The following is a 23,074-nucleotide window of genomic DNA, read 5'->3' on the forward strand; positions in this document are numbered from 1 at the left end:
GCTTTTTTATCCTGAGGAAAATAACGGAGATGCTCAGCCCCACGTGCGGATTCCAGCTGAGGGGAATTTAGGCCGGAGCTTTGGAGGTCGCTTATTCCCAAACTTTTTTCTTGGATTAATTCCATGACCTTGCAGGCAAAGGAATTCGCAGCCTCTTCCCCAAATCCTTCCCAACTTTTCTATCCCACCCCAAACTCCCAGTTCTGGCTGTCAGGAATAGGGGAAAAAAAAAAAAAAAGTGAGAAAGGATTTTTGGGATTGAGCCAAGCTCAATTCCTGCTGCGAATTCCCTAAAAATGGATCCTTGTTTCCTTTCATTTCAGTGTTTTCATGGAATTCCAGGAATTTGGGTGGGAAAGGACCTTAAATCCCATCCAATCCCACCCCCTCCCACCAGCCCAGGCTGCTCTAACCTCAGACATTCCAGGGAATCCATTTACAGCCATAGGGAATTCTTTGGGAATTCTCCCAGCCACGAATTTTTTCCCTAAATTCTTTTTCCAGCTGCTGATCCCACAGCTCCATTCCTCTCCACTGGGAATTCCCACTGCTCCCTCCATCAGCAGCTCTGGATCCGTAAATTCCTCGGGATCATCCAAGGAAATGCAACAAGTGTGGATTTTATTCCTGATTCAAACCCACTTTTCCCTGGAATTTCTCTCATGGGAAGGATGGGAAAGGTGATCCAAGGGACCAAAATTCCCAAAATATTCCTTAAAAAACAGCAAATCCAACCACATCAACACCTGCTTTACTCCTATTCCCAGAGGATTTTCCCTCCTTGCCCCAAATCCTGGGATTTGGGGAATGACATTCCTCAAGGATTTGAAAAGAGAGGAAAGATCTGGATTTTACAGCAGAGCAATTAGAGGATAACTCCAGACCTTGGGAATGTCAGCCAGGCTGGAAAAACAGCCTGAACCCCATGGGAATCTCTCGGACATTTCCATGATCCAAAGAGGCTGCAGCTCCCATGGCAAAATCCATGGATGCGACACCGGGAAAAATCCATTCATCCCCCGCCAATCCATCCTTGGAATTCACAGGAAAGGGAGAAAAAAAAAAAAAAGGGGGAAAACCGGGAAAAATCCAACTCACCAACATCGGACTCTTTGTGGGTTTTGATGATTTCCGCCAGCTCGAAATTCCCTGCAATGATGGCCACCTGGAAAAGAACCGGAAAACCGGGATGAGCGTGGGGGAAAGCCAAGGATTCTTCTTGGCACCCCTCATGAGGTTTTAAACTTGTGGAGTATTTTTTGTGTGGGGTTATTTTTAAGTGATTTAAGTAATTAACAGTCGTTAAAAAGGTTATTTATTGTAAAAGCGCATTAGTTTTTAAAGGTACGGTTGTAGATATTAAAGTTTATATTAATTTTTGTATAAAGTTTATGTTAATTTTTGTATAAAGTTCATGTTAATTTTTGTATAAAGTTTATGTTAAGTTTCAGTATAAAGTTTTGAATAAAAGCAGGACTTGTCCCCGGGGGTTGGTGACGTTGGAGTTTTTAATTTTTTTTTGGGGTGTTGAAGACTTTGGTAGGTAAATTAAAATAAAATAGAAAGCAAAGGTAAAGTAACGGAAAAAAGTATTATTTTTTTTTAATACATAATTTTATATAGGATTTTTCCAACAAGTTAACATGTAAACTTTGATTACTGTTTTTTAACTTACTAAAATTTTAATTTTTTTAACACGTTAGGATACATATAAATTAAGAATATGATTCATCTTGTTCTACCTGAAAAATGTAATCAATATTTTTGCTGGAATTTTATTATGTTTAAATTCTGTTTTAAATTGAGCTTTTGGGGTTTTACTGAAAACAACAACATGTTTTTAAATTTTTACTAGAACTTGTTCTACTCTGGTATCTGGACCTTTTACTTACTAAAAGTTCCACAGTTTATATTAAAACTTACTGACTTATTTTAAAACTTAAATTTAAACTTGAGTTTATTCTTAAACTAAACTCCCGTTTTATGTGTGAGTAACTTGGTGTGTTTTAATCCATTCAGAGACTTTAATTCCATTTCTGCACTCTGGTACTGCCTGTCTCACTGACTCCGACATTCTGCTGGGAATTCCGAGGTGCCGACGCCTTCCTGGGACAAGCCCTGGCTTAGGGACAATCCCTGTCCCCTGGAATTCCCAGGTTCCAGCCAGGAATTCATCCCAAATCCTGGTGTTGGGTTTGAATCCCAGGTAAAATTGTGGAATTTGGAAGAGGTTTGGGATCCGCCAGGCCAGCTGGATGTGTCCCCCCAGGGCCACATCCAAAGGATTTGGGACATTTCCAGGGATTGGGAATGCCCTGGACAGCCTGTTCCCCCCTCCTGGGAGGGGATTTCCCAGCAGCCAAATTCCCAAATCCCTGAGTTCCCAAATCCCTAAATCCCCAAATCCCTAAATCCCCAAATTCCTAAATCTCCAAATCCCCCAGTTCCCAAATCCCTAAATCCCCAAATTCCCAAATCTCAAAATCCCCAAAATCCCCAAACCCCAGGTCCTCAAGTCCCCAAATCCCCTTAGTATCCAAATCCTCAAATCCTCAAATCCCCAAATCCCCAATTCTCCAAGTTCCTAAATTCTCAAATCCCCAAATCCCAAAATCCCCAGAATCCTCCAAATCCCCAATCCCTCAGGTCCTCAATTCCCCAAGCCCCCAAATCCTCAAATCCTGATGTTCTCAAGTATTCAAATCCCCAAATCCCAAAGTTCCAAAGTCCCAAAATCCCTAATTCTCCAAGTTTCCAAATCCCAAAATCCTTAAATCCTTAAACACTCAAATCCCCAAATCCTCAAAACAACAAATCCCTAATTCTCCAAGTCCCTAAATTCTCAATCCCCAAATCCCTAAATCCTAAAATCCTCAAATCCCCAATCCGCAAATCCTGAAGTCCCCAAATCCCCAAGTGTCCAAATCCTCAAATCCCCAAATCCCCAAATCCCTAATTCTTCAAGTCCCTAAATCCCTAAACTCTCAAATTCCCAAATCCTCAAATCCTAAATTCCCAAAGTTTCAAAATCCCTAATTCTCCAAGTTCCCAAATCCCAAAATGCCCAAAATACCCAAATCCTCAAATTCCCAAATCCTGAAGTGCCCAAACTCACAATCCCTCAAATCCCTAAATCCCAAACTCCCTAACTCTCCAAATCCCAAAATTCCCAAATTCCTCCAAATCTGCAACCCCCAAAGGGGGTTTTTCCAAGGGTTTTCCAATCTGGATAAAAACTCTTTTTCCAAGAATTCTCTTCCTTTCCCAAGGACTCCATTCCATCCCAAACATTCCCATTCCAAAAAACATCAACAATTTCCCCTTCCCACCTCCGGATCCCACAAACCCCCCTCCATTCCCACCCTTTTCCCAGAATTCCATACATTTTTTCCTCCCTCCTGTTCCGGTGCCAAACGCTCATCCCAAATCCCGCCCTGGTGGGACAAATCCCACCTGGAAAAATCCGTGAGAGAGCTGCTGTGGGAACACTGGGAAGCTCCACGGGATTCCCAGGAATTCTGCTCACCTGGAACGCTGTCTGGCTGTTGTAATTCCGGATTTCCTTGCTGGCACCTCGGAAGAGGAGAACCCGTGCACAGCTTTCCTGGGGGAAAAAAAATACAGGGAAAACGGGAATTAGATCAGGATTGGGAGCAACAGATCTGGAAAATTCTTTGGGAAGAGGGAGGGTGAGCATTCCCTAAGGATTCGGTATTCCCGACCCGAAAGGGAGCAAATTGTGGAATCATGGAATTCTGGGGCGGGTTGGGTTGGAAGGAATCTTTGGGATCATCCAGATCCAAATCCCAAGGATTCTGTCCCTTCTCCAAGGATTCTCTGCCTTTTCCAAGGATTCTGCTCCTTTCCCAAGGAATTCTGTCCCTTCTCCAAGGATTCAGCCTATTTTCAAATTATTTTCCTCCTTTTCCAAGGAATTCTCTGCCTTTTCCAAGGATTCTGCTCCTTTTCCAAAGATTCTCCCCCTTCCGTGAGAATTCTGCTCCTTCCGTGGGAATCAAAGGGATTAAACCATGGAATATGCTCCTAGGAAATCCCAAACCAGGCTGGGGCTCCAAGGAGGAACGGCTTCATCCCGGGACAGGGAATAGACTCCACCTCGGGATTTGGGAATGGGGAGATCCAGGAATGTCCCCGGCTGGTGTCCCCCGTCCCCAAATCCCACAGATTCCACCACGGGATGGAACCCAAAATGGGGAGCTCCAAGGAGGAACGGCCTCATCCTGGGACAGGGAATGGATTCCACCTCTGGATTTGGCAAGGGGGAGATCCAGGAATGTCCCAGGGCTGGTGCCACCAGCTCCACACTGTCCCCATCCATGTCCCCATGTCCATGTCCCTGTGTCCCTGTCCCCATGTCCCTGTCCCCGCTGTTCCCATGTCCCTGTCCCCGCTGTCCCCACGTCCCTGTCCCCACTGTCCCCACGTCCCTGTCCGTGTCCCTGTCCCCGTGTCCCCATGTCCCTGTCCCCATGTCCCTGTGTCCCTGTCCATGTCCCTGTCCTTGTCTCCATGTCCCTGTCCCTGTCTCCATGTCGCCGTGTCCCTGACCATGTCCCCATGTCCCTGTCCATGTCCCCATGTCCCTGTGTCCCTGTCCCTGCCCATGTCCCCGTGTTCATGTCCCCATGTCCCTGTCCCTGCCCGTGTCCCTGTCCCCGTGTCCTTGTCCCTGTCCCCATGTCCGTGTCCCTGTCCCCATGTCCCTGTGTCCCTGTCTGTGTCCCCATGTTCACGTCCCTATCTCCCTGTCCCTGTCTGTGTCCCTGTCCCCGTGTCCCTGTGTCCCTGTCCCCGTGTTCCTGTGTCCCTGTCCCCGTGTCCCACCTGGTTGTAGAGGGCGCAGATGTGCAGGGCGGTGTTTCCTGAGGCGTTCTGCGCCGTCATGTCCGCTCCGTAGAACAGGAGATGCTCCAGGTGCTGCACGTGTCCGTAGCGACAGGCCTGGAGGGAAAACCGGGAACAACGGGAATCAGGGAGCGCCAGGAACGGCAGGAACCAACCCCCACCCCCCCAAAAAAAAACAAATCCCCTGCTGGATTCAAGTCAGAAAGTTGGGAATTCTGTGGGAATGGGCTCACAGCTCCAGCTGGACACCCATGGGATAAATCAGCTCAGGAACAATGGAAAAAGTTTGGATCATCCCAGATCTGGAGGTTCCTCCAGTTGGTGGTGGCTCGGGATGAACTCAGTGTCCCAAATCTCTGGAAAACTGGGATGTTTTCCTCCAGGTTTGGGGCTTCCCAGGATTCAGGGATCAGCCAAGGAGGATGGAGGCAGCAGGGAGGGTCGGATCCATAAACTGGGATCACAAGGACACATCCCTGGGTATTTTATCCCCAGTTGGGTGTTGTGGGAGATATTCTGATGGGATCCCATCCCTCCTTTTCCCAAAGGATCAGGGAGGCTCAGAATTCCAAACTCCCAATCCAAGCGTTTCTCCAAACCCCTTGGAGAAAGGGGATTCCATGTGGAAAACAGGAATAGGCACAATTGGGATTAGGATCTGGGATCCCAAAGCCTTCTCCTTGGAGCCAGCCATCCTTTGGGAACATCCCAAACACCGGGAGAGGCCGGAAAAGCCGGGATGGAGGCAGAGGAGTCCAGCCCTGAATCTTGGGAATGGGATGACCCCATCCATGGACAGCATTCCCAGAGTGCAGCCCTCAGCTCCAGGCATGGGATGATCCCATCCAGGGACACCAGGAGAACATTCCCATGGCTGGATCCCATCCCTGTGGATCCCATTCCTGCAGATCCCGTGCCACCTGGTTGATCTCCATCCAGGGACACCAGGAGAACATTCCCAGAGACCAACCTTAAACCTCAGGAATTGAATTATCCCATCCATGGGCACCAGGAGAACATTCTCATGGTCAGATCCCATCCCAGTAGATCCCATCCCTGTGGATCCTGTCCCACCTGGTGTATCTCCTGCCAGTCACATCCATAGGTACCAGGAGAACATTCCCATGACCAGATTCCATCCCAGTGGATGCCTCCCTTCATATCCCATCCCATCCCACCTGGAGGATCTCCTGTCAGCCCCATCCATGGGTACCAGGAGTGCATTCCCATGACTGCATCCCATCCCTGTGGATCCCATCCCATCCTGTCCCACCTGGTGTATCTCCTGTCAGCCTCTTCCATGGGTACCAGGAGAGCATTCCCATTATGGGATCCCATCCTTGTGGATCCATCCCTTCGTATCCCATCCCATCCCACCTGATGGATCTCCTGTCAGCCCCATCCATGGGTACCAGGAGAACATTCTCACAGCCAGATCCCATCCCATCCCATCCCATCCCATCCCATCCCATCCCATCCCATCCCATCCCATCCCATCCCATCCCATCCCATCCCATCCCATCCCATCCCATCCCATGGATGCCATGGATCCTATCCCTGTGGATCTCGTCCCACTTGGTGTATCTCCTGCCAGTCCTATCCATGAGATCATTCTCACAGCCAGATCCCATCCCGTCCCATGGATCCCATGGATCCCATCCCATCCCATGGATCCTGTCCCACCTGGTGTATCTCCTGCCAGTCCTATCCATGAGATCATTCTCACAGCCAGATCCCATCCCATCCCATGGATGCCATGGATCCCATCCCATTCGATCCCATCCCATGGATCCCATGGATCCCATCCCGTCCCATGGATCCCATCGATCCCATCCCATGGATCCCATGGATCCCATCCCACCTGGTGGATCTCCTGCCAGCCGTTCTCGTCCACGCAGCCCAGGCGGGCGTAGTCGTGCAGCAGCAGCTCGCAGCAGTACGGGTCCCCCCCGACCATGGCGCTGTGGTACAGCGGGGTCAGACCCCGGCTGTCCTTGTAGTCCGGGGAGGCGCCCAGGTCCAGCAGCGTCTGCCGGGAAAATCCCGCGGGAAGGGTCGGGATGAGGGAATGGGCAGGGGAGAGGCCTGGAGGGAAATGGGGGAGAGGGAGGGAAGGAGGGAGGGATGGGGAAAAGGAGGGGAAAAGGAGGGAAGAAAGAAGGAGAGGGGAAAAGGATGGGGGAAAAAGGAAAGGAGGAAAAAAGGAGGAAAGGAGGAAAAAAAGGAGGAAAAGAGTGGTGGAAGGAGGGAAGAAAACAGGGAAGAAAGGAGGGAAGGAAGGGGAAGAAAGAGGAAAGGAGGGGAAAAGGGATGAAAGAAAGGAGGAAAGGATGGGTGGAAGGAAGGGAAAAAGGATGGGAAAAAAGGAAGAAAGGAGGGAAGAATGGAGGGGGAAAAGGAGGGGAAAGGAAAGGAAAAGGAGGGGGAAAAGGAGGAAATGAGGGATGGAAGGAGGGAAGAACGGCGGGAAGAACAGAGGGGGGAAAGGAGGAAAAAGGAGGGGAAAAAAGTAGGAAAAAAAGGAAGGAGAAATCTGGGAACGGCAGAGGAGCAGGGAGGGAAGGAGCAGAAAGAAAGAGGGATAGAGGAGGAAAGGAAAATCTGGGAAAGAGGAGGAAAGAGGAAAGAGAAGGAAAGGAAAGGAAAGGAAAGGAAAGGAAAGGAAAGGAAAGGAAAGGAAAGGAAAGGAAAGGAAAGGAAAGGAAAGGAAAGGAAAGGAAAGGAAAGGAAAGGAAAGGAAAGGAAAGGAAAGGAAAGGAAAGGAAAGGAAAGGAAAGGAAAGGAAAGGAAAGGAAAGGAAAGGAAAGGAAAGGAAAGGAAAGGAAAGGAAAGGAAAGGAAAGGAAAGGAAAGGAAAGGAAAGGAAAGGAAAGGAAAGGAAAGGAAAGGAAAGGAAAGGAAAGGAAAGGAAAGGAAAGGAAAGGAAAGGAAAGGAAAGGAAAGGAAAGGAAAGGAAAGGAAAGGAAAGGAAAGGAAAGGAAAGGAAAGGAAAGGAAAGGAAAGGAAAGGAAAGGAAAGGAAAGGAAAGGAAAGGAAAGGAAAGGAAAGGAAAGGAAAGGAAAGGAAAGGAAAATCCTGGCACTGACCAGCAGGGCTGCATGATTCCGACACCTCACAGCTTTGTGCAGCGCCGTCATTCCCTCGCGGGTGCGGAAGTCCAGGTGGGCGCCGCCGTTCCGCAGCGCTTTGATCATCTCGGTGCTGAGCTCCAGCTGCGCCGCCGCCGTCAGCGGGCACTCTGGGGGACACGGGAAGGGGGACATCCATGGAATGTTCCAGCAATCCATGGGAACATCCCCGATGGGATCCCGGTTGGGGTTGGGATTGGCTCCATTGGAATGGGAATGGAAGCCAAGTTTTCCTCCCAGGCGTTCCCAAAGATGTCCTGAGCAGCGGGAATGGGAATTGGATGGGAAATTCCATCCAATTAGGATTTGGCGGCAAAGCAGCCAAAATATTTTGGGAATGGGATCTGGGGAATTGTGGATTCTTCTTGGCCCTGTGGGAATTCCCAAATCCGGTGCTACCCATGGAAAAATCCCGGGGTAAGTGGGGGGATTCCCATCAGGAGAAACTCTCTGGATGATCCTGAATTTCCTCGAGGTCGCTGCTCCAAACCCCACAAATCCTTCTGGAAATCTCAAGGATTCCAGGACAAGTGTGATTCCCCTCATTCCCTTGAGATGCAGATGGGATGCGCAGAGGAGAATGGGAATTATCAGATTTAAGAAATGCCAAAGGATTGGGTCTGGACACGCCATGGATACAAAAGGGAGAAGAAAAGGTCGGAATTCCATGTCCATGGCCAGTTTGTCCTGGTAGAAAGTCATGGAAAAGGGGCTGGAATTGAGGAGGGAATTAAGGAATGGCCAGGATCCAGAGTGGGAAGGAATATCCAGGAAAAAGTTTTGCACATTCCGTGGGGAAATTCCAGATCCTTGGGATAAAGAAGGGCTGGAGCGTGGCCAGGGAAGGGAACGGAGCTGGAAAGGGTTGGAAAGTGTCAGAGGGATTTGGGAAGGGCTCAGCCTGCAGCCAGGGAGGCTCTGGGGGCACCTTTGGGATGGGCTTGGAGCTCCTTCCAACCCAAACCATTCCAGGATTCCAGAATTCTGGAATCCCTGCCCACGGAATGGCGGCAGTGCCTCCGGAAGGGCCCAGGGGCTGCCAGGGATCCGTGCAGGGAGAGGCCGGGAAAAGTGGGATAGGAGCAGGGATCGGGGCAGGGATCAGGGCAGGGATTGGGAATGTCCTTCTGGCTCTGCCCAGCTCCTGCCCGGAGCCAGCGGGGATCGGGATCTGCTCCGGGAATGAGCCCTGGGAAAAGAGGGAATGCCTCAGGCTGGCCCAGGGGAGGTTTGGGTTGGATTTTTGGGATCATTCCCATGGGAAGGGCGCTCAGGCCTTGGCAGGGGCTGCCCAGGGAGGTTTGGAGTCACCATCCCTGGAGGAATCCAAGGAATTCCTGGAATTCCACTCAGGGTTCTGTGGGGATCAGGCCCAGTTTGGATTGGTGACCTTGGAATTCTTTCCCAACATTTACAATTCCATCATGATTTGGAGAAGGGATATTCCAAGGTCATCTCATCCCCATCCATGAGATCATTCCCATCCCATTCCATAGGCAGGGACAATCCCACCATCCCTGGTTGCTCCAACCTTTCCTTGGACATTCCAGGGATTTTCTGACAATTCCAGTCCAGCCAGGAATTCCTTCCCAAATTCCCACCCCAATCTCCCCTTTCCCCATTCCCTGTGTCCTGTCCCTTGTCCCCAGTCCCTCTCCACCTCTCCTGGAGCCCTTTCAGGCCCTGGAATGTTCGGGAAGTGGTCCCTGGATCCTCCCCTTCTCCAGGAGAACATTCCCAGTTTTCCCAGCCTGGCTCCAGCTCCTTTTCCCTCCCCCATTCCCAATTCCCACAGCAATTTTTCCCCACATTATTTCAGCGATTTTGAATCCCCCTTTGTAATTCCAACGTTTTCCTGGGCTTCTCTCCCTCCCCCGCTGTCCCTCGTTAAATATCCCTCGTTAAATATCCAAGGATTATTTTTTTTCCCTCTTTTCCCTGGCAAAACCATCCCTGGGGTTTGGCTTTCATTTCAGAACAACGCGAACTTCTCACGGATCTGGGGTTTTTTTTAATTCCCACTTTTTCAATGTCCCCACAGGGAGCAACTGTGAATTTTCTGGGCTTTTTCATCCCTTTCAAATCCTGGGAATCCTTCCTGGAATATCTTCCCAGCAACCCCGAAATGAGAACAGCCTCAAAACTGGGTTGGAAGTGCTTCCCAAAGTGGATTTTTCCAATTTTTCCATCCAAGCAGAGCCAGGAAAATGGGAATAAATCCTCAACACATCTTAAAACCTTTCCCAGAATCCATTAAAATGGAGATTCCCAAAGTTTGGAATCCGTGGGATCAGCTCAGGGATTCCCAGGAAGCTCAGGGGATTTTATGGTTCATCCCAGTTATTCCTGGTCCATGAATGGGATTAATCCCTGCACAGGAATATTTTTCCAATGTTTTTCATCCCAATATTTTCCCAATGTGGGAACTGAGAAGAGTTATCCCTAAGGAATACTTAGGAATTCCCAGAAACCGAAGCTGGAACCCACAGAAATCTTTCCTGGAAAAAGGGGGAAAAGGGGGAAAAGGGGGAAAAGGGGGAAAAGGGGGAAAAGGAGGAAAAGGAGGAAAAGGAGGAAAAAGGTTCTTCCCAAAATCCCACAGGCTCAGGAAGAGCAGCAGGAATTCCCAGAAACTGAAGCTGAAATTCCCAGAAATCAAAGCCAGAAACCCCCAAAAACTGAAACAGAAACTCCCAGCATTTGAAGCAGAAACCTTCCAGAAACTGAAGCAGGAATTCCCAGAAACCACAGCAGAAATTCCCAGAAACAAACTGAAGCAGCAATTCCCAGGATCTGAAGGAGAAACCTCCCAGGATTTGAAGCAGAAATTCCCAAAAATCCCCTGGAAAGCGGGAATTGCACCATAAAACCCCCAAAAAAATGACTGGGACGGAGAGGAAAAAAAAATTCTAGAGGAATTCTGGGATGGAATTGGGGATGTTGAGCTGATTCCTTCCCGGAAGTGCTCCCGAATCCAGAGGAAAAGGTGGAACTGACCTCCGGTGTCGGGATCATGGAAGTTGGGATCCAGTCCCTTTTCCAGCAGCCTGCAAACCTTCTCCGAGTTCAGCATCTGCACGTACTCCATGAACTTCTTCAGATTCGCCTGGATTCGGGAAAAACATCGCGTTAACATCCCGAAATTCCAGGAAAAGCCACGGGGGGAGCGGGCCCATCCCGGAAATCCAAGGAAAATCGGGATAACGGGGCTGAATTCCAGTGGGATGGGATGGAGATCCAAGTGGAAAATCCAACTGGGATTCCAGGATCATCCTTTGGGAATTCAGGCTGGAGGTCCCTCCCCTCTACCCCAAATTTTGGGGTTGGAATTTTCTTTACCCCAATTTGGAATTCCCAAAGATTTGCCTCGAATTCCCAAATTGTTGGGATTTTTCCCATTTTTTTTCATGGCTCAGTGAAACAGTTGTTAAATTCCTGGATTCTGGGAATTCTGGAGGCAGGAACGGCTCTGGTGGGAAAATCCCAGCTGCCACATTCCCAGAGTTCCAGATTTTTCATTGGAGGATTTTTTTTTCCCCAGGAATTTATTCCAATCCAATCTTACAAAACCCAGTTTTGGGAAAAATCCCGGAAAACCCAAAGAGCTGGAATTGAGGTCGGCTGTGCCCTTGGAGCTGGGAGAGGCCGGAGCAAATCCATGGATCCGCCTCCCGCTGCCAGGCAGCAGCAAATGGATCCATTGATCCCACGGAAAGAGGGAATTATGGATTTCCTGTGGAGCCACTAGAATTGCACAGCTGGAATTGCACAGCTGGAATTGCACAGCTGGAATCCTGAATGTTTCAGGTGGGAAGGGACCTCAAATCCCAATCCCATCCCATTCCAAAGACAGGGACTCTGGGAAGGGTCTCCCTTCCCTTTCCCATCCCAGAATTCCATAAAAATCCCTCGGGATGGATTCTGAGTGTCCTTGATCCCAGAATCCTGGCGTGGTTTGGGGTGGGATCCATGGATTTGAAATCCCATTCCAATCCCACCATCCCAGATTTCTCCAAGCTTTCCTTGGACACCTCCAGGGATTCTCTGGGAATTCCATCCCAAAATCCCCAAATCCCTCAAATCCACATCACCCCTGCCAGAGCCTTTCCCATGGGAAGTGCCTGAATTCCCAAATTTTCTTTGGATCCCACTTTTGTCACCCTGTCTGACTCCTTTACCCCACTCCACTTTTTTTTCTTTTTTCCCTCCACTTTTCCCATTCCAAACATTCCCTGAGATCCAGCCAGGCTCTCTCATCCATGAAATCCTGCTCTCCTGCCTTCATTCCATCATTTTTCCAGGAAAAGAGAAGTTGGAGATGAGAGAAAGGCAGGGAGGGTCTTCAGATCCTTCAGAAAATTCCAAGTTTTTCCCATCCAGGTTTTCCTTCCCTGGCACAATGGGATTGCCCTTTTCCAATGGGGATTTTTTTTTTTTGTCCTGCTCCATAATTCCCTGGGAATTCCCTGAGAATTTTCCTGGAGTCAAATGGGAAAAATATCTGGGAGAAACGGCTGCAGATCCCGAGGGATCCAAGGTATCCAAGCGGAGCCTGGCACTTTAAAAATAGAATTACTTTGATTTTCATTGTTGGATCCATCCCAGGTTGGCCCACGATGATCCTGGAGGTCTTTCCCAATGGAAATATTCCACAATTCCACTGTTTTTATTTCCAGGAAAAGTTAGGAATCCTCTTTGAAAGGCATTCAAATCCCAAAGCGCCTCCTGTCACTGAAATTCCCAGTCTAAATTCGGGGAATTTTCCAGCTTTGCTCTAATTTGGGTGGGATTATCCAGAGGCTGAGAGATTCCGGATATTCCAGAGCCTCAGGACATTCCACAATCGCACCAATCCCTTTAAACCCCAGAAAATCCAACATTTCCCTGCCCAGACAGAGCCACAAACCCGAGGTTTGCTTTTCCAAGGAAAACCTCAATATTAAACACAGGAAGAGCAGGAATTCCCCGGGAACTGGAGCAGGAATTCCCAGAAATCAAAGCCAGAGCCCCCCAGAAACTGAAACAGAAATTCCTCAGAAACTGGAGAAGGAATTCCCAGGATTTGAAGGAGAAGCCTCACCGGAACTGAAGGAGAAATTCCCAGAAACCGAAGCAGGAACCCCCAGAAACCTTTCCCGGAAAAAGGGAAAAGGGGGAGAAGGGGAAAGGGGGAAAAGGGGAAAAAAAAAGGGGGGGGGAAGGGGGAAAAAAAAGAGGAAAAGGGGGGAAAAAAGGGGGAAAAGGGGAAAAAGGGGAAAAGTTCCTTCCCAAAATCCCGGAGGCTTGGGAAAAGCAGTAGGAATTCCCAGAAACTGAAGCAGGAATTCCCAGGATTTGAAGGAGGAACCTCCCAGAATCTGAAGCAGAAATTCCCAAAAACCAAAACAGGAATTCCCAGGGACTGAAACCGGAATTCCGAGTTCCCAAACCCCACGGAATCTCCGTGCTGAATTCCCAGCTGTTCCCTGGAGCATCCCGGGGAATGATCCCTGCTTTTATCCCGATATTATCCCGATATTATCCCGATGTTATCCCGATGTCATCCCGATGCTATCCCCATGTTTCCCCACCTTTATCCCGATGTTTTCCTGATGTTATCCCGATGTTATTCTTGCCTGTTATCCCTGCCTGTTATCCCGATGTTATCCCCGATGTTTCCCCGACTTTATCCCGATTTTATCCCGATGTTATCCCTGCCTTTATCCCGATGTTATCCCTGCCTTTATCCCGGTGTTATTCCCGATGTTTCCCCGACTTTATCCCGATGTTATCCCGATGTTATCCCTGCCTGTTATCCCGATGTTATCCCTGCCTGTTATCCCGATGTTATCCCTGCCTGTTATCCCGATGTTATCCCCGATGTTTCCCCGACTTTATCCCGATGTTATCCCGATTTTATCCCTATGTTATTCCCTATGTTATCCCTGATGTTTCCCCGATGTTATCCCTGCCTTTATCCTGATGTTATTCCCGATTTTATCCCCCTGTTATCCCTGCCTGTTATCCCGATGTTATCCCCGGCTTTATCCCGATGTTATCCCTGGCTTTATCTCAATGTTATTCCCAATGTTTTCCCGATGTTTCCCCGATTTTATCCCGACTTTATGCCGATATTATCCCTGCCTTTATCCCGATGCTATCCCTGATTTTATCCCGATGTTATCACTGCCTTTATCCCGATGCTATCCCGATTCTATCCCGATATTCCCGCAGACCCGGTACCGTTCCCGAGGCTCTCCGGGTGTCCCGGTGTCCCCGTGCCAGCCAGGATCCCATCCCTGCTCCCGTTCCCTCTGGACCCAGCTCCAGTCCCGGTTTTTCCCGGGAGCGGCTCCAATCCCGGCTTTTCCCGGGAAAGGTCGATCCGTGCCCGCGGTGCCCGCGCCGCTCCAGCGGGCACGGAATGAGGATGGAGCTGCTGGAATTGTCCCTTTGGATCCTGGCTGGTCCCACCCGGCATTCCCAAATATCCACGGGACTGGAAAAGGACGGGGAAAAACTCCGGCCCGAAATCGCACAGGTTCGGGATAAAGTCAAGGAAAAGGAAAAAAGGTGGGGGGAAAGGGGAAAAAAGGAGGGAAAAAAGGGGAAAAGTTCCTTCCTAAAATTCCACAGGCTCTGGAAAAACAGAAGCCTAAAAAAGGAAAAGGGGAGAAGGGAAAAAGGGAAAATGGGGGAAAAAGGGAAAATGGGGGGAAAGGGGGAAAAGGGGGAAAAGGGGGGGAATGGGGGAAAAAAGAGGAAAAAAGAGGCGAAAAAGAGGGAAAAAAGAGGGAAAAAAGAGGGGAAAAAAGAGGGAAAAAAGAGGGGAAAAAGAGGGGAAAAAAGAGGGAAAAAAGAGGGAAAAAAGAGGGAAAAAAAGAGGGAAAAAAGGGGAAAGAAAGGGGGAAAAAGGAGGGGAAAAGGGAGGGGAAAGGGGGAAAAAAAGGGGGGGAAAACTCCTTCCCAAAATTCGAAAGGCTCTGGAAAAAGAGAAGCCTAAAAAAAGGAAAAGAGGAAAATGGGGGAAAGGGAAAAGATCCTTCTCAAAATCCCACGGGCTCGGGAAAAGCAGCCCAAGAAAAAGAAATAGGGGAAAAAGGGAAAAAGGAAAAAAGGGAAAAAGGGGGAAAAGGGAGGGAAAAAAAGGGGGGAAAAAAAGGGGGGGAAAACAGGGGGGAAAAAAAGGGAACAAAAAAAAGGGAAAAACGGCGCGGGGGGAAGGGCAAAGCTTCTTCCCAAAATTCCACAGGCTCTGGAAAAACAGAGGCCCAAAAAAAAAAAAGGAAAATAGAAAAAGGGAAAATGGGGAAAAGGGGAGAAGGGAAAAAGGGAAAATGGGGAAAAATGGGAAGAAGGGAAAAGCTCCTTCCCAAAATTCCCACCAAGGAAAAGCCACTGAAGGAAAAGGAAAAAGAAAAGGAATAAGACAAGGAATTCCGGGGGTCTCCGGGTGTTTATCGGGTGAATTGTGGGGGAATTCCATGGGAATTCTGAGCTCACCTCTGCTCCAATTCTAGTTCTGACACCAGGAATCCTGGGATTCCTCGGGATATCCCAGATTTCAGTGCCTGGAAGGTTTTCTAAGGGTTTTTGGTAGGAATTCTGTGGGAATTCCATGGGAATTCTGGGGGTCGCCAGGGGTTTATGGGAATTCCATGGGAAATCTGTGTGTCTCCAGGGGTTTTCCATGGGAATTCCAGGCTCACCTCCACTCCCATTCTGGTTTTGGCTCTGCTTCGGTGGAATTCTGGGATTCCTGGGGATATCCTGGAATTCTTGGCCTGGAGGGTTTCTCTAGGGGTTTTTGGTAGGAATTCTGTGGGAATTCCACGGGAATTCTGTGGTTCTCCAGGGGTTTATGGGAATTCACATGGAATTCCAGGTTCACCTCCAATCCCATTCCAGTTCCGACACCGGGAATATCAGGATTCCTTGGGATATCCCAGAATTCCGGGCCTGGAAGTGTTTCCCAGGGGTTTTCCATGGGAATCCCACATGAATTCCGAGCTCACATCCACTCCCATTCTGTTTTTGGCACTGCTTTGGTGTAATTCTGGGATTCCTTGGGATATCCCAGAATTCCAGGCCTGGAGGGCTTCTCATGGGGTTTTTTGTAAGAATTCTTTGGGAATTCCGCGGGAATTCTGTGGGTCTCTAGGGGTTTTCCATGGGAATTCCATGGGAATTCCAGGTTCACCTCCGCTCCCATTCTGGTTTTGACACCAGGAATGCTGGGATTCCTTGGGATATCCCGGAATTCCCGGCCTGGAAGGGTTTCCCAAGGGTTTTCCTTGGGAATTCCATGGGAATTCTGGGGGTCTCCAGGGATTTTCCAGGTGAATTCCACAGGAATTCCGAGCTCACATCCACTCCCATTCTGTTTTTGGCTCAGCTATGGTGGAATTCTGGGATTCCTTGGGATATCCCGGAATTCCGAGCCTGGAAGGTTCTCCAGGGGTTTTCCCGGGGGTTTTCCCAGTGAATTCCAGGGAATTCCCGGAATCCTGGCTCACCTTGGTGTGCAGCTTGGCGAACTGTTTGTCGTCCAGCAGGGGCTGGGAATACACGCGGCGCTTGTAGCGGAACTGCCGGCACAGAGCGGGGACAAATAAGAAATAAGAAATTAAAAATAAAAAATATGAAAAAATAAAATAAAATAAAATAAAATAATCCATCATAAATAAGAAATTTTAAAAAATTAAAACCCAAAAAATAAAAAAATAGAAGATAAGAAATCATAAATAAGAAATAAGAAATGAAATAAAAAATTAAAAAATGAAAAATTAAAAATAATTTAAATTTAAAATAATAAATAAGAAATCAAAAATAAGAAATCAAAAAAATTTTAAAACCCCAAAGTAAAAAAAAATAAGAAATTAAATAAAAAATAAAAAATAAAAAATAAAAAAATAAAAAATTTAAAAATTAAAAAATTGAATAAGAAATAATAAGAAATAAAAAATTAAAAATAAAAAAACCCAAAAAAATTGAAAAATAGGAAATAAGAAATTAAATAAAAAACAAAAAACAAAAAAAATTAAAAAATAAAAATAAAATAAAAATTTAAAAATAAAAATAGATACACAGAGATGAGGGGGAAACAGGGGGAAGAGATGAAATAATGAGAGATAAGAAATAAAACAGAGATAAAATAAAACTGAGATAAGCGATAAGAAATAAGAGATAAACAGAGATAAGAGGAAAAGAGAAAGAAGAGATAAAACAATGAGAGATAAGAAATAAAAAAGAGATAAGGGATAAAGCAGAGATAAGGGATGAGAGATAAAGAGAGATAAGAGATAAGGGATAAATTATTAATATATAAGAGATAAGAGAGATAAGAGATAAACAGAGATCAGGAATCAGGGACAGAGAAAAGAGATAAGAGACAGACACAGATTGAGAGATAAGAGAAACAGAAATCAGGGATAAACAGAGAAAAGAGAGACAGAGAGAAGAGATGAAAAGAGATAAGAGATGAAAAGAGATAAGATGAAAAGAGGTAAGAGACACGGTTAAGGGATAAGAGATAAACAGAGATAAGGGATAAATTAATAAGAGATAAGACAGAGATAAGACAATCAGACCCAGGATAAGAGATACACAGAGATAAGGCATATGGGATAAAACAGGTAAGAGATAAGAGATAAACACAGATAAAGAACAAACAGAGTTAAGAGAGAGATTGATAAGAGTTAAGAGATAAACAGAGATAAGAGAGATAAAGATAGAAGAGGTAAGAGATAAACAGTGATCAGGGATAAGGGATAAATTAATAAGATGTAAGAGATAAGAGATAAGAGATTAATGTGAGATAAAGATACGAGAGAAGGGACATACAAAGATAAGAGACAAACAGAGATAAGAGATAAAGAATAAGAGATAAAGGATAAATGGATAAGAGGTAAAGATAAGAGAGAAGAGATAGATACAAAGATAAGAGATAAACAGAGATAAGAGAGATAAGAGAGATAAGAGAGATAAGAGAGATAAGAGAGATAAGAGATAAGAGAGATAAGAGAGATAAGAGAGATAAGAGAGATAAGAGAGATAAGAGAGATAAGAGAGATAAGAGAGATAAGAGAGATAAGAGAGATAAGATATAAAGGATAGGAGATAAATGAATATGAGATAAAGATACCAGAGAAGGGACACACAAAGATAAGAGATAAACAGAGATAAGAGAGGAGAGATAAGAGACAAACACAGATAAGACAGGAGAGATGAATGAGTCCAAAAGATAAAAAGAGATAAGAGACAAGGAAAGATGAGAGATAAGAGATAAATGAGTAGGAGATAAGAGATAAGAGGCTAAGGGAGATAAGAGATAAGGGATGGAGGAGAGACAAAGGTTAAAATAAGAGATAAGAGACAAACAGAGATAAGAGAGGAGAGATAAGAGACCAACAGAGATGAGATAAATGAAGATAAGAGATCACAGATAAAGGAAAATAAAATATCAAGAGAGGTGATAAGAGACATCCATGGATAAGAGATAAGGGAGGAGAGAGGAATGAACAGGAGAGAAGAGGGAAATGAGATAAGGGATAAAAGATAAGAGAGAGATAAGAGAGGAGAGATAAATGAATATAAAAAATAAGAGATAACAGAGGAGAGAAATAACGCATCAAGGTGAGATGGAGATTAAAACAGAGATAGGAATTCAAATTGAACTACGTCAAATCAAATCACATGAAAATTAAATTAAAATTTAATTAAAATTAATTAAAATTTAATCAAACAAAAATAAAAGTAAAATTAAAAGTAAAAATAAAAGTTTAAAAAAGTAAAAATAAAAGTAAAAATAAAAGTAAAAGCAAAAAAGAATACAAATTTTAAAACGAAAATTAAAATTAAATTAAATCTAAATCAATATTAAATTAAATTTAAATTAAATTTAATTAAAATGAAATTAAATCGAATCAAGTAAAATAATATTAAATTGAAATTAAATGAAATAAAAAATAAATTAAATCAAATGAAATAAAATAAAATTAAATTAAATTTTATCGAAATGCAATAGAAATAAAAATAAATTAAAATAAATCAAATCAAAAATAAATGGAATTAAATTAAAAAACAATAAAATCAAATAAATGAAATAAAATAAAATAATGTGAAATGAAATAAAAATGAAATTACATAAAAATTTAATAATATCTAATAAAATCTGAAATAAAATTTTAAAAATTAGATTTAAAAAGTAAATCAAATAAAATCAAAATGCAGTTAAATTAAATAAAAATGAAATTAAAGTCAATTAAATGAAACAAAAATGAAATTTAATGTGATGCAGACGCTGAGCCCCAGGTAGGGCAGGGTTGTGCGGGCTCAGTGGGGATTCCTGCTCCTCCTTCAGGAAATCTATTTTAATTTAATTTAATTCTATCAAAATGAAAGTAAATGGAATTAAATTAAAACAAATAAAATGAAATAATTAATAAAATAAACAAATAACATAACATAAAAATGAAATTTAATTCAATCCAGATGCTGACCTCCAGATATAGCAGGGGCGTATGGGCATTACTGCTCCTTGTTCAGGAAATCTAATTTAACTCAATCAAAATGAAATGAAATTAAATTAAATCAAATTAAAATAAAACAAAACAAAATATAACAAAATTATAAAATAAAATAAAATAAAATAAAATAAAATAAAATAAAATAAAATAAAATAAAATAAAATAAAATAAAATAAAATAAAATAAAATAAAATAAAATAAAATAAAATTGGAATTTAATTTCTGTTCACGTCCAGGTAGGGCAGTGGGGTGTGTGGACTCAGCAGGGATTCTAATTTAATTTAATTTAATCTAATCTAATCTAATCTAATCTAATCTCTGCTCACCTCCAGGTAGGGCAGGGGCCTGTGCGGGCTCAGCAGGTATTCCGATTTAATTTAATTTAATTTAATTTAATTTAATTTAATATAATTTAATTAAATTTAATCTAATCTAATCTAATCTCGCTCACCTCCTGGTAAGGCAGTGGCATGTGCAGGCTCAGCGGATATTCAAATTTAATTCAATTTAATTTAATTTAATCTAATTTGATCTCTGCTCACCTCCAGGTAGGGCAGGGGCGTGTGCAGGCTCAGAGTGTGTTCAGATCTAATCTAATCTAATCTAATCTAATCTAATCTAATCTAATCTAATCTAATCTAATCTAATCTAATCTAATCTAATCTAATCTAATCCAATCTTTGCTCACCTCCAGGTAGGGCAGTGGGGTGTGCAGGCTCAGTGGGTATTCAGATTTAATTTGACTTAATTTAATTTAATGTAATCTAATCTAATTTAATCTCTGTTCACCTCCAGGCAGGGCAGTGGCATGCACGTGTTCAGCGGGTATTCAGATTTTGTCTAATTTAATTTAATATAATTTAATGTAATTTGATCTCTGCTCACCTCCAGGTAGGACAGTGGCGTTTGCGGGTTCAGTGGGTATTCAGATTTAATTTAATTTAATTTAATAAAATATCATTTAATGTATCCTCACCTCCAGGTAGGACAGTGGTGTGTGCGGGTTCAGTGAGTATGCAGATCTAATCTAATCTAATCTAATCTAATCTAATCTAATCTAATCTAATCTAATCTAATCTCTGTTTACCTCCAGGTAGGCCAGAGGCGTGTGCGGGCTCAGCGGGTATTCAGATTTAATTTAATCTAATCTAATCTAATCTAATCTAATCTAATCTAATCTAATCTAATCTAATCTAATCTAATCTAATTTCTGCTCACCTCCAGGTAGGCCAGAGGCGTGTGCGGGCTCAGCGGGTACTCAGATTTAATTTAATTTAATTTAATCTAATATAATTTAATCCCTGCTCACCTCCAGGTAGGGCAGGGGGGTGTGCGGGCTTAGCGGGTATTCAGATTTAATTTAATTTAATTTAATTTAATTTAATCCCTGCTCACCTCCAGGTAGGGCAGGGGGGTGTGCGGGCTCAGCAGGTATTCAAATTTAATTTAATTTAGTATAATTTAATTTAATTTTATTTAATCTACACTCACCTCCAGGTAGGGCAGGGGCATGTGTGGGCTCAGCGGGTATTCAGATTTAATTTAATTTAATCTAATATAATTTAATCCCTGCTCACCTCCAGGTAGGGCAGGGGCGTGTGCGGGCTCAGCGGGTATTCCCGCAGCAGCCGCTCCTCATCCAGGAATTTGCCGGCGCGGCCGTTGAAGGCGGGCTGGAAGAGGCCGTAGTTGAGCACATCCTTGAGGCTGTGGTTGAGCGTGCACAGGACGCGCTGCTTGGACACCCACACGGGCACGTCGGGGTTCAGCCGCAGACACTTCTGGAATGGGGAAACGGGAAATTAAAAACGTGGAAAACGGGGTGTTCCCAATGGGAATGCCAGAAAAACGGAGAAAATCGGGAATTCGGTGTGGGGTTATTGGGGGATGGGGGGAATGAGGGGTTTGGGGGTTTGGAGTTATGGGAAATTAGGAATTCCCGAGTTTTCCCGATTTTTTAAAATTAAAAAACCCCCCAAAAATTAGATGATCCCACTGTGAATTCCAAAGGGAAATCTAAAGGAAAAAGGAGGGAGAAAATCAGGAAGAAATCAGGGAGAAAATCCAGACAAAGGACGATGGACCCGTGTCCATCCCTGAGGAATTGTCGTGCTCCGGGCACGGATCTGGACACGGGTCCTCCAAAAACTGGGACAAAATTCCAGGCCCAGGGAACATTCCTGGCTTTCCTCCATGGGATTTTTGGGATTTCTCCCAGGATCCTGGTTTTCTTCCCAGTTTTTCCTTCTAAGCCATTCCTGCAACACTCCCACAGGATGGGAAATCCCTGGGTTGGTGGGAGAATGGATTGGAGCCACAAGATTGGGAAGATCCATGAGAATTCCCAGCTGGAGCTCCCAAATCCTACCTTGGGCCAGGCTGGACGGCGCCACTGCCATCATTCCCATCATTCCCATCACTCCCATCATTCCTATCATTCCCATCATTCTCACCATTCCTATAATTCCCATCATTCCATCATTGCCATCACTCCCATAATTCCATCATTCCCATCAACCCATCATTCCATCACTCCCATCATCCGTCATTCTCATCATTCCATCGTTCCCATCATTCCCATTATTCCCATCACTCCATCATTCCCATCACTCCATCATTCCCATCATTCCCATCACTCCCATCATTCATCATTCCCATAATTCCATCCTTCCCATCATTCCATCCATCCCATCACTCCATCGTTCCCATCATTCCCATCATTCCCATCACTCCTGACCACAGTCCCGGGAAGGAGTTGGAATTTTCAGATTTCCAGGGAAAAGCAATCCTGAAGGAGAGGAGGAATCCCCGGGAATTTTCCACTCTCCAAAATTCAAACTGGGACTGGTTTGTGGTAAAAAAAAAAAAAAAAAAAAAAAAAGCAACAGGAATTTCAGGTTTAGATCATCTCTCAAGGAAAATTCCAGCCCTGCCATTCTTGGAGTTTAATTCCATGCTGGGAGAAGTAAAAAAAATTAAAAATGGGGTAAGGGTGGGAGGGAGGATCCAGGAAACACCTGGAGCTCCAGCAATCCCTGGAGCCAGAAAAACAAAGGATTTGGGAATTTCCAGTGAATCAGGGGCTGATCCGTCAGGAAGGGCTTTGAATGTTGTGTCATCGCACAAAACCCAACCCTGAGTGATTCATGGGTCAAAATTCCACCCAAAAATCCCAGAATTCCAACCTTTCCACAGCACCAGCAGCCCCAACGACTCCAATATTCCCAAAATCTCCAAAACCTTGGAGGCAATCTGCTCCCCCCCATCCTGACCAGGGTTTCCCATGGGATTTGCTCCATCAGTTTTCTGGGATAAGGGTTCTCCACTTGGAAAACTGTCTGAAATTTCAAGCATGTCTCTAAAATTCCAGGAAAACCCATCCCAGGCTGTCCCTGGCAGCTCCTGATCCATGAATCCACAAGGAATAATGACTGGAATTCCAAGGAAACACCACAATTCCCTGGAAAATACATCCCAGTCTGTCCCTGGCACCTCCTGATCCAATGGATCAAGGTTGGAATTTTCTTCCAGAAGCAGCACCAGCATGACACTTGCCTCACTTGATTTTTCCAGG

The 23,074-nt window shown here is 45.0% G+C and overlaps 1 protein-coding gene across 1 annotated transcript in view; it reads right to left on the bottom strand.

Annotated features, from left to right (window-relative positions):
• Positions 1-23,074, bottom strand: part of SHANK3 (SH3 and multiple ankyrin repeat domains 3) — a 145,988-nt gene that overhangs the window by 99,817 nt on the left and 23,097 nt on the right. Inside the window, exons 3-10 of the mRNA XM_042779181.1 lie at positions 21,078-21,281; positions 16,489-16,560; positions 10,991-11,099; positions 7,952-8,103; positions 6,728-6,895; positions 4,846-4,962; positions 3,527-3,604; positions 1,099-1,165 (exon numbers count right to left, since the gene is read on the bottom strand). Coding sequence (XP_042635115.1) covers positions 1,099-1,165; positions 3,527-3,604; positions 4,846-4,962; positions 6,728-6,895; positions 7,952-8,103; positions 10,991-11,099; positions 16,489-16,560; positions 21,078-21,281 — 967 coding nt within the window. The remainder of the gene's footprint in view (positions 1-1,098; positions 1,166-3,526; positions 3,605-4,845; positions 4,963-6,727; positions 6,896-7,951; positions 8,104-10,990; positions 11,100-16,488; positions 16,561-21,077; positions 21,282-23,074) is intronic.

The sequence above is a fragment of the Catharus ustulatus genome, chromosome 4, assembly GCF_009819885.2.
Source record: "Catharus ustulatus isolate bCatUst1 chromosome 4, bCatUst1.pri.v2, whole genome shotgun sequence".
NCBI lineage: Eukaryota > Metazoa > Chordata > Aves > Passeriformes > Turdidae > Catharus > Catharus ustulatus.